The sequence below is a fragment of the Mytilus trossulus genome, chromosome 11 (genome assembly GCF_036588685.1).
Source record: "Mytilus trossulus isolate FHL-02 chromosome 11, PNRI_Mtr1.1.1.hap1, whole genome shotgun sequence".
Lineage (NCBI taxonomy): Eukaryota > Metazoa > Mollusca > Bivalvia > Mytilida > Mytilidae > Mytilus > Mytilus trossulus.
Genome location: NC_086383.1, coordinates 43,395,924 through 43,408,478, shown reverse-complemented (window position 1 = coordinate 43,408,478; position 12,555 = coordinate 43,395,924). Strand labels below are relative to the sequence as shown.

The 12,555-nt window shown below is 32.7% G+C and overlaps 1 protein-coding gene across 2 annotated transcripts in view; it reads right to left on the bottom strand.

Moving 5' to 3' along the window:
- Nucleotides 1-9,101: 9,101 nt before the first annotated feature.
- Nucleotides 9,102-12,555, bottom strand: part of LOC134691150 (myosin-IIIb-like) — a 67,870-nt gene continuing 64,416 nt past the window's right edge. For both annotated transcript variants that reach the window (XM_063551434.1, XM_063551435.1), the window contains exon 29: nucleotides 9,102-9,936. In XM_063551434.1, coding sequence (XP_063407504.1) covers nucleotides 9,815-9,936 — 122 coding nt within the window. In that variant the 3' untranslated portion in view covers nucleotides 9,102-9,814. The remainder of the gene's footprint in view (nucleotides 9,937-12,555) is intronic.

The window sequence follows — 12,555 nt, the reverse complement described above, 5'->3', positions numbered from 1 at the left end:
AAATGTACACAAACGATGCTAAATGAGTTATATATAAGCCATTGTTGTATATATATAATACATTTAAGTGAAACTATCATTTCAATTCATCCAAACCTATTTAAAGATGTTATTTTAAATAGTTTAAGCATGTCACTCACTCAGTTTGCTCCGTTATTTTACGTCAAAATAGTGCGTTTATTTATCGGAACGGCAAATAATGCCGTCACCTAGAGCGCTTCGATCCAAATTAACTGCCGTATTTGTCTTATTAGAATCGAAATAATTCATGGGGGCTTAAATATATCTAGATTTTACCACGGGTTGTCCTTTTATGCCGATATTTTACCCCTCGCTATCGCTCAGGGTAAAATATTTGTCATCAATGGCCAACCTGTGGTAAAATCACGATATATTCAAGTCCCCACGAATTATTTCTTAAATAAACCATGAGGGCAAAATCCTGAACAACAAAATATGTTTATATCAGATTTAAGTTAACGTCATTTTATTAATGTATATATGCATCGTATCAGCAATTTAATCATTAAACTAATATAAAGATTACTCATCTAAAATTTAAGTGAGTCTCTGAACGCTAAAATGCAAAGCCGCGTTTAAAAATGTTGCAGTTAATAATTATTTTCTTATCATATTCCCTATCATGATTTTCTTGATAGAGGGTTGCTGTTCACAAGGAAGCTATCAAACCAAGAGTTCCAAATAGTGAGGTTGAAATCATCCCTTCAAATAGTTTACATACTCTGCCATCACGAGTTGGTTGACTGTTATGGAATAACCGTTTCACAAATGATATCGGATGTGTTCCTTACGTCGTAACTACAATCCCTTTCCCTTTCACGAATGTTACCTACCAAATAAGACTATTTACCGGATTTTTTATCACATAAGCAACACCATGGGTGCCACATGTGGAGCAAAAAATAATAAGAAAATGAAATATTGTCAATGCAGGTATTATAACTTGAATTAAGAAGTAGATTGAACATTTGCAACCTGTATGATTTATATATAAATGCTACTGAAATTCATGGTTTTAATAAAATTCATTTTCTTAAAATATCAACTGTGTAGAATAAAAATGAGAAAGTACAAAACGTAAATGGGTACTGAATATTTAAATTTAAAAGTATTTAGAATTCTTCAACTCGTGGTCAGATAAACATGAAAAGTAAAATGTAACGACAAGAAAAACTACATGAGCGTAAAAGATAAAAGAAAAAAGAAAAGAATACCGTATATTGGTTTATTTTTGCTTGTTTTGCTTGATAAATAAAGACAACAGCAGTATACCGTTGTTCAAAACTCATACATCCATGAACAAAAAAACAAAATCACGGTAACAAACTAAAACTGAGGGAAACGGATTAAATATAAGAGGAGAACAACGACACAACATTAAAATGTAACACACACAGAAACGGACTAAGCATTAGACAAAATCCTATGAGAATAACAAATATATTAACATCAAAACCAAATACATGAATTTGTGATAGATAAGTGCCGTGACACGTCTTATAGTAATGTGAATTCATAAAAAGAGAATCACGAAGATATTTAAATTCAACAAACATTTATGTAAACGTTCGGTACTTTCTAATAAATAAAGCATTTTAAAAATGATCTATTATTTTCAAGGTCAACGGTTCAATAACATTTTATGCTAATTTGAATATCATGAATGTCAAAGGTTATTATTTACATATACATGTATTATATAAAAATTATGAAAGGCTGCCAGTTTTTAATTAGTTTATTGGTATTAAATAATATGAGAGTGTAAGGTTCTCTTTCAGATATGTTTCTCCTAATGATACGTGTCAAATTATATAACATTTGCAAGTCATTTTTGATAAATCCATAATCTAATTAGTATATAAAAGGTCCGGTCAATTACAATACATATCAACCGTATCATTTACAAAAAGTCTGCACGCCTGTGACAAATACCTTAGTACCGGTATTATATTGATTGATTGTGTCAAAATGTCATCAATGCGTCGTGCAGGTTAAAATACTAGTAATCATTTCACCATGTAGTCAAATTTCCTATCTTTTTAACTGCAACCATATCAGTAGACCCGTACCCGCCAATATATTGGAATGGAGGAAACTGCTAAAAAGTTTCGTTTACCCTGTTGCCCCTCACATTGTAGGTCCAAAATTCTACTGAGTCATATACGTACGAAAATAAACTCATCATAGATACAAGGACTAAATTTTATTCAAACGCCAGACGCGCGTTTCGTCTACAAAAGACTCATCAGTGACGCTCGAATCAAAAAAAGTTTAAAAAAGCCAAATAATGTACGAAGTTGAAGAGAATTGAGATCCAAATTTCCTAAAAGTGTTGCCAAATACAGCTAAGGTAATCTATGACTGAGGTAGAAACCCCGTTGTATTTCAAAAATTTCAAAATTTTGTAAACAGCTAATTTATAAATATAACAATATCAATGAAAATTCATGTCAGCACAAAAAGTGCTGACTACTGGGTTTATGATACCCACAGAGAAATAAATCTCCACCAGCAGTGGCATCGACCCAGTGGTTGTAAATAAACTCATCATATGAAACGCACGTTGATGAGTTTATTAAACCACTGAGGACATCGAGAATACAGCAGACCGTATCAGTTGAATTTTACAAGCAGAAAACTTTTTTACTAGAACCTAAGTATGATTTTTACTATTGAAAATTTGTAAACAAATTTTTTTTCTCGAAAGATTAAAATAGTGAAAGCATATGTAATAAGTTTACACAGTTATCTAAATAAAATTGGTATAGCACTTGCATCAGTTGCACTGGAGATCAAGTTCGATATGATTGCAAACCGATAAAATTTCTTTGAATGTGGTTACCCCAAAGAATAATTATAACCTAAAAGTAAAGACATGGCTTCCTCTGTCTCCTTTTAAGATGAATATTTCGTATTTAACATAAGCAGTTATCTCAGTACCAGAATCTATGATAAACGAGACGATTTTGAATTTCGGAATTATCAATTCCGCGTAGAGAAGCAGCAATATACCAGATTCACCTGCATATAAAATATACATTGTCCAACTTATTCGGTATTCAAGAGCTTGCAGTTGCTACTTAGACTTTGCTAAACGTCACCAGTGTCTGAGCAGAGAGTTGATGAAGCAGAGGTATACAAAAGAACGTCTTGCCTTTTTTCAATAAAAAAAGTTCATTGGAAGATACCAGGGGTTGAAGTCATAAAACTTTGCTCAGTGCTCGAAGCACAAAAATCATGCTCGAAACATGAAATCCAGTATTTTGATTGGTTGATTCTTGAGTCTGAGTACAAAAATCGTGCTCGAAAGTTTTATGACCGATAGGCCAGGTCTTTGTTGATAAATACTCCGTATCAACTTCACACGTAATACTCGATGGTGTTAGAGTATAGGTTTTAGGAACTAACGTTGATTATCTCCATTTATAATATACATGTTATAGTATTCTATTATTTGTCTTTGTAAATTATTACTTTTACTATTTAGTCTTTTCCTGGCAATATCCATTTGACGTGGCTCTGTACTTGTACATCCCGTCATTGTGATATTGTGCTATGGTAAATTTTTGCATTCTTGCCTTTTTTTTCTTAAGTGCTTTTACTATATATATACCCTTTTGTCTTATCTTTGGTGACAAATTTGATTTTGTTTATAATGATTAAGGTTATGTTGACTTTTTGCTGTATCCCTATTTTTGACAAATTTTGTGTGGGTTTTTTCACACATAGTTGTCAATATAAAATAATTGTGTGCGATTGTCATACAAGTGAGAGGTTAAGCTAGCTATAAAATCAGGTTAAAAATGTAATAAAGAAAAGCAAAAAGCCTAGTCAAAGCACATTTAATTTAGCTAAAATTAAAGACAAGAATACAAAAATGTGTAAACATTCAAGAAATAAAATTACCTCTTTCCCGGAATATACAAAGTGTGTTAACAAAACTTATATTTTATCTAGTAGAAAATATATATAATATTGGAAGATTCTGTATCTATTGCAGTTTTTAATTTTAAAGACCAAAAGTGTGAAAATATTGGCGTTTGAAGGCAACTGAAAATATTTACTCTATTGAGTCATTTCTTAGATCTTGTATATGGTTGATCATGTTTGCAATTTAAAGTTTCTATTTGTTCACCTATTATCTGGCGTTTATACAGTCCTGGTATATATGATAAGTTTATTTACAGCCACTGGGTCGATGCCACTGCGGGTGGAGATTTATTTCCCCGATGATAAAATTAACAAGCCCAGTAGTCAGCACTTTTGTGTTGACAAGAATTATCATCAATATGGTTATATTTATAAATAACTGTTTACACATTTTTAAATTTTTGAAATACTAAGGCTTTTCTACCTCAGGCATAGATTACCTTAGCTGTATTTGGCAAAACTTTTAAGAATTTTGGTCCTTAATGCTTTTCAACTTCATTCTTTATTTGGTCTTTTAAACATTTTGGATTCGAGCGTATATGTTGAGTCTTTTGTAGACGAAACGCGCGTCTAGCATATATAAAACAAATTTAGTCCTGGTATCTTATTATGGGTTTATTTACAACCACTGGGTCGATGCCACTGCTGGTGGAGATTTATTTCCCTGAGGGTATCACTAGCCCAGAAGTCAGCACTTTTGTTCTGACAGGAGTTTTCATTATATGGTTATATTTATAAATAAACTGTTTACAAAAAAAATTATTATTGAAATACTAAGGCTTTTCTACCAAAGGCATAAATTACCTTAGCTGTATTTGGCAAAAATTTGAGGAATTTTGGTCCTTAATGCTCTTCAAATTCGTACTCTATTTGGCCTTTTTAACTTTTTGGATTCAAGCGTCACTGATGAGTCTTTTGTAGACGAAACGCGCGTCTAGCGTATATACAAAGTTTATTTACATACTTTCCAAACATCAAGATTAGATAAAATGATAATAACTACACATGAACACATGCAATTACCTCAAAATGTGTTGCCTATTTCTCTGATTAGATGATTATTTTTTGTCAGTTTTTTCTGTTACTGTTTTCTGTGTATACATAAGACATAAACACACACACAACTCTTTGCTCCATTTACTGTAAAAATGGACACGTGATCTAGTCATGAATTTTAATCTAAATAATGTTACCAGTGAACTACCCAACGATTATTTTGGTCAAGCTTGGTCCTCATCCATTGATCATTCAGCAGTGTTAGGGGTTGGATTGATTGTTGATTTAACGCAACTGCCAACTGTTTCCTTTAAGTTCGTTTTGTTTGTGGAAGAATCTAGAATGCCAAAAGAGAACCACTGATTTGAGCCGAAAAACCTGATGATCCCAAGGTTGAATACGAATACAGTTAACTAATTTCTTAGACCACTAAGCCACCAATGCCCCAGTTTGAGGACTGCAATTCCTACATGTTTGTGACAATTGACCCCAAACTCAATCCCGGCCTCCCTTTGTTATATGTAACCTTGTGGTACACTATCAGGGAGATCCATACACTTACACACAAGTTATTGTTTGGAAACTAGAAACATGCTTTTTTATCCCTTTTTTTTCCCCTTTATTTGCTACACTGTTCGCCCTAAAACCCCTCAAATAAATCCAAATCTTCTACTTGTGGTAAAATTTCAGAGCAATGGAAATACTTATACACAAATTATTATTTTTAAACTAGGAAATGCTTGTTTTGGGCCCCATTTTTCCGAACTGGTAGGAACCATCATCCCAACCTTCCTTTTCTGGTATTGAACCTTCTGAAAACATGTTCATAGAGATCCATTCACTTCATGTAAAGTTATTGTGCGGAAACCAGTATGTCTTGGACAACAACGTAGACGACAATGATATCAAACCATTAGTAATCTTCTATGTTTTGTCTTCTGTACTATTATTTGTTTTTATTTAAGCCATAGCGTTGTCGGTTTATTTTTTTAAACTGTCCCTCTAGTATCTTGTGTCCCTCGTTTATGATGATCCAAAAAAAAACTTGATTTCGTATTAAAACTGTGTTAATTCCACAAAACTATTAGCCCAAAAAGGAGAAATTAACAGATTTGGAGATTTTGTAATTTTTTCAATGCTGTACAACTTTGTTCTTGTTTTGACTTTCGAACCTTTGTATCTGGACGTCACTAGTAAGTCTTGTGTGGACGAAACGCACCCCTGGCGTATTAAATTTTAAACCTGGTGCCTTTTGTTAGCTTTTTTTCGTGTGTTTCTTTGTTTAATACTAAAGTATGTTCTCCTATTTATTTGTATTGTAGTCCTGTAATGTTATGATGTCAATTTGATGTTACATTTAACATTGCCATTAAAGCGGGAGGTTAAGCATGCCACAAAACCAGGATCAACCCACTATTTTTTTCTTTTAAGAAAAATGTCCTGTACCAAGTCAGGAATATAGCCATTGTTATATTATAGTTCGTTTTTGTCATTTTAACGTTGTGTTTCCGTTGTGTCCTTTGTTTTCTCTTATATTTGATTGTGCATTCACATTACCATAGGACGTATCTATCCTAAATTCATGTATTTGGTTTTGATGTTATATTTTATATTTTCATTGGATTTTGTCTAATACTAAGTGCGTTTCTGTGTGTGTTACATTTGAATGTTGTGTCGTTGTTTTCCTCTCATATCTAATGCGTTTCCCTCAGTTTGGTTGTTACCCTGACTTCTTTTTCATCGATTTATACGTTTTAAAGCCGTATACTACTGTTGCCTTTATTTAGAAGATATCCTACTGCTCTGGTTAGATCTTAAAAGCTGATAATTCAAACGTGTTCAGTTTGTTTGTCACTATTTTCTGTGTATAAGATATAAGGAAGAACTGCATTTTTTTACAGACAAACACACACCACGTTCTTTATCCAAAAAGGAGCAATTAATAAGCATCGAAATTTCAGAGGTTGTCCCACTGCTTCGATAAGTTCTTGATAAACTCCAATGTTAACTGATGACAACAGCTCACACATAAAAGATATAATAACCCTTCGCTAATACCTGACACAGTACTGGGGCCTGTCCACCAAAAGTCTGCAAAACAGACCAACACAACTAGAGGCTCCAAAGAGCTGTGTTGCTCACCTTGGTCTATGTGCATATTAAACGAAAGACACAGATGGAATCATGATCGACAAAATGAAGTTTTGGTGATGCTGATGTGTTTGTAGATCTTACTTTACTCACCATTCTTGCTTCTTACAGTTATCTCTATCTATGATGATCTTGGCAAAGTAGGCTCAGAGGGAAATATTTTGTAAAAATTTACCAAATTTTTGGAAATTGTTCAAAATTGACAATAAAGGGCAATTACTTCTTAATGAGTCAATTGACCCTTTCGGTCATTTAAAGTTATTTGTATGTCTTACTTTGCTGTACATTATTGCTGTTTACAGTTTATCTCTATCTAGTATACTAATATTTAAGATAATAACCAAAAGCTGCAAAATTTTCTTATAATTATCAATTCAGGGGCTGCAACCCAACAATGGTCAGAAATTTCAGGGCAGATATATCTTGACCTAGTCAACAGTTTTATTTTTTTGTCAGATTTGCTCTTCATGCTTTTATTTCAGAGATATGAGACAAAAACTGCATTTTATCCTATGTACTATTTATAGACATGTCCGCCATCTTGGTTCATGAGTGGACACAATTTTAGAACTAGATACCCGAATGATAATTGTGGCCACGTTTGGTTAAAGGAGCAGTTTAATAAGACCCCTTTTTGGCCCCAAAATATAGGAGTTTTAGAACATTGTTAAAATGTAATCTTTAAGCGATATTTTGGAAAGTAAAATGCTTCTGCTACATAAATATGAACTGTTTTTGACAATACAATGCACACATATTGCGTACTAGCATCATTAAGTCATGCTAAATTGCTGAAATCTTCAAAACTTTAGCATTTTGGTTAATTTTTAGACGGTTTCCGTCTAAAATGAAAGTGGCTGCATTCGTGTTCATTCATAATATTGAAATGTAAGTTGTATTTGATGATAATACAAAACATATATAAAGGTTGAGGATGAACACGGATGCGGCCACTTTCATTTTGGACAAAAACCATCTGAAAAGTGAGGTTTTTTGGCATATTTGATAGATTTTTCATCTTTAAGCTTGAATCAGAGCGTTTTAATGACTCAATCAGTTTAAATCTTTCACATAAACTAATCGAATCAATTGAAATAGACACTTACGTGGTTAAAAACTATCCAAAAACTTTCGTTAGATGAACCTGAAATTTGAGGCCAAAATCGGCCCTTACTGGACCTACTTCTTTGTCATTGTAGTTTCAGAGGAAATAAAAGATTACAAAATTTACAAAATTTATTAAAAATTTACGATAAAGGGCAATTACTCCTTTATTATAAGTGGTCAACTGACAATTTTGGTCATGTTGACTTATTTGTAGATCTTACTTTGCTGAACATTATTGCTGTTAACAGTTAATCTCCATCTATAATAATATTCAAGATGATAACCAAAAAGCTGCAAAATTTCCTTAAAATTACCAATTCAGAGGCAGCAACCTAACAGCAGATTGTCCTATTCATCTGAAAATTTCGAGACAGATAGATCTTAGCCTAAAAAATAAATTTACTCTGTGTCAGATTTGCTCTAAATGCTTTGGTTTCAGATATATAAGCCAAAATCTACATTTTATCCCTATGTTCTATTTTTAACCATGATGGCCATCTTGGTTAGTTGGCCATTTCACCATACACATTTTTAAAAATAGATATACCAATAAGAATTGTGGCCCAGTTTGGTGAAATTTGGCCCAGTAGTTTCTGAGGAGAAGATTTTTGTAAAAGTAAACGACGACAGATAACAACAACGGACGCCAAGTGATTTTATTCAAGAACCATAAGGTTCAAAGATTTCTGAAAAAGCTGCACCTTGCATTTTTTGTTTTTAATTGTTGTGCATTTTTATCATGAAGACCATGCAAATAGTTATTTCATTATTAGTAATTTATTATTAAAATGCTTTCCTGATTTTACAAATTTATAAGGGACACCCTTCTGAATAAAAATAATACAATCAATAAACTCATAATAACATTAAAGTTCATTTTGGCCAATTCACTGAAAATTATAAATAGTACAATTCCATTCTATAAGATGTTATATTAAAACTAAGTTAGAAAGTTTCAAAATATTATTATACGAAATACAAATTCATAAAAACATTGCACATGTGAATATCTTTTCATGAACCTCATATTCAAGTGTCCTCTTTAAAACTTCACACAATGTTAGAGTTAAACTGTCAAAATTCTCAAGATTTCAGCAATTTCAAAATCTACTGACATTTTGAATTTGCATAAAAAATAAAAGATGAATTTAAAAATAGAAAAATCAATGCTGATTGTAAAAAATATTAAAATATTACTTGTATGAATTATTACAAATGTATCATTGTTTATAGATTTCTTTAAAAATATCTTTGATTAAAATGTTACTGTTAAGTATTAAAGCAATACAAATTACACTCGCCTCTTTTTTAAAATGGCAACATAATCATGGCTGATATGCTAGTCCTTTGGACAAGTAGCTTCTCCATTTACGGTGGATTCATCGATCATCGTGGGTACCAATTTTGTGGAAAAATTGTATTTTTCGTTGATATTGGATTTCATGATTTGCCCAGGTTTGCAAACAAGCCTATTGCAAATTTGTACTTCATTATCTGTGGTTCACCACAAAATCAATAAACACTCATTTCCTATGAATAACAAAGGATCCACAATAAATATATGTCTCTTATTATTGCAAATTTGGTTTTGCATATAAAAACATGTCAATCAATCCTCCTCTTTTTCCACCTCCTCCTCTCTAATTGAAACTTTAATTTTAGCCCAATCCTTCCTCACTGGTGATTTACCCCAGGCCAGACTACTCACAACACTACCTGTACCATGTTTACCTGTAATTAGAACACAAATTTAAATTACATTGAATGTCAGAAAGAAAGTATAATCAGAGGTATTACTGTAAATTCAGAAATTATTGCAGAAAAATGTGACAGGGTTATAATTGCAATCTCATTTTGAAATTTTTCATATGAATTTATAAACAAGATTTCTCTCAATATTAAAAAAACTAAAATCACATTTTATCTCAAATGACAAAAGTGTACAAATAATAACAATGGTACACAATAATTATGAATTCACAGTAAGCCAGACTACAAGTACCCTGCCAAGTCCACTCTTTGTAGAGACTTCCGGTGACAGCCATGTTGTGAGACGTGCGGAAAAATTGCTCCTGGTAAATTGTTTGTATCTGCCTTATATTTAACATTTCAATTAAACAGAGTAATACACAGAGCGTAATATTCATATAGGATTTCCTTTTTACACTGAGCGAGGTGACTTTCATTCAATTATCTTCTTAACTAACCAGTCTTTCCCGCCTCTACCTGTTAAACAATAACAATGGCTGATTACGAGTGCAAAGATTTTGCTGACATTGGGAAATGTTTCCAGAAACTACATGTCTACATCAATACTGAGGTGGAGAAACTAAAAGAAAAACAAGAACAGATCGACGAGAGGGTTAAAGTTCTTGAAAACCAGGCAGAGTTTGCCAATGGTGAGATTCACGATATTCACAACTCTAAAATCCCCAACTTGGAGTCACTAATTGCCGAGGAGGCTAATGAGCGTCTGAAATTGGAGGTGTGGGGAAGAAAATGGAATTTGGTTATCCGTGGGATTGAGGGGAAAGTCGGTGAATCCCCTAAGATCACTGAAAACATCGTCCGAATATGGTTGCATAATGATAAAAAGGGGCTTGGATTCACTGCTCCGCAGGTGAAAGGTATGCTATTCACAGCAGTACATAGATTGCCGAATGGTCCCGAAAAAAACCGCAATATAATCCTTAGGTTATCAAACTTAATAGATAGGGATGATATCCTAAGTGCTGCCACAAAACTGCCTAGGGGGTGCGGATATAGTGTGGTACCGGACCTCCCACCCTCACTTGCAGTTCGTCGCGGTGAACTCCTGGCAGAGAGAAGCAAGATGTCCAATGAGGAAAAAAGAAAATTCAGACTTGTATACTTGAAAGATCCACCTTTCGTCCAACTCGTAAAGAAAAGATCATAAACATTACGCGTCTAGTATAGAGATCGTTTTGAAAATCGAATAATTAGCGGTTATTTATTGGAACATTGTAATAAAATGATGCAACTTTTTCTGTTTCTTTTTCACCTGTAGTTACTTTTTTTGTTAGTTTGTTTATATTTTTATTCAAATTTACCTTTTCTCTTTATTTAGTTTTGTACTGCGCCAGACAAAATTTTATGTAACACTATTTGTATTAATCGTGAGTTCTCCTCTCAGTATTAACTTTTCTTAACGTAAATAGTGGGTGTGGCATAGTTGTGCATTTCACATTCCTGTAGGCGGAGTCTTGTGTATTCATAATGTAAACATTTGGATACTCGGAATCTCTCTATAGTCTTGCTCTGCTACAATCATACAACACAATGGAAGCCTCCGTGGATAAACACATGTTATTATTTAATCCTAAGTCTCGTCACATAAGTGCTGTGTAGTGGTAAAAGCAATAATATCAGGGTTTACACTTCCACAAGTCCTATACATGCAACTTTTGATTTAATTATTTTTTCAAATTTCAGATCCCGAATTCATGCAATATTAAAGTGTAAATTATATTTATATGATTTGTTCAATACTAAAATGAACAGATTTTTTTTTTTAGATACAATCAGATTACAGATAAAACTTAATCTAGGTAACAAGGTATGGTCTCCGTTAATTTACGCATTATGCTTCCAATTTTGGAGTGAGCTGCAACACCATAATATATAGTTAGTAACTAGAAACATTTAGAACTTTCAAAATCAACTCCTACATTGAATGGCAGCTTAGACCAATGTTGAGCATGCTGACTGCTTTTGGTGCTTAAATGCAGTATTTATCTTTTGTTTTAATGTTGACAAAATGCGGAGCTGTTTACTGCTTTCTGCTTTCGCTACTTTAGTTTAAGCTTTGTTTTTGTGATAGCATGTTGCTTGATATGCTTATTTGCTTGCTGCATGCTATGCTTATGATTTATTTAACTGTTTGTTACTCATGCATGACGAGTAGTAGTAAAGTTCTGTTTACATGTGTGTATTGTCCATATTTTACATGTATTTGCTTTGTTCAAAATTCACTGTTTAGTTCAAAAGTTATTAAAACATGGCCTTAATAAATGCTTAAGGGGCTTGTAAAAATTTGCACATTCATTATAAAGTGAATTTTGTACTATGTTATACCAACAATATTAGGGATTCAGGGGAATTGTATATATGTTTAATAAATTTTGGCTACATGTATATAGTGTTCTACAGTTTAAGAGGAGAAAATGATTTACCTGCAGATCTGTTATCAAAATTCTTACTATACCAGGACCATAACTATTACTGAATTATTATGAATTTAAACAACTTATTCATGGTCTTGCAAATTTGGTTACTATTTATAATGACCCGGAAGGGAGGGAGTAAAAAGGGAGGGAATTCTAAAGGGTG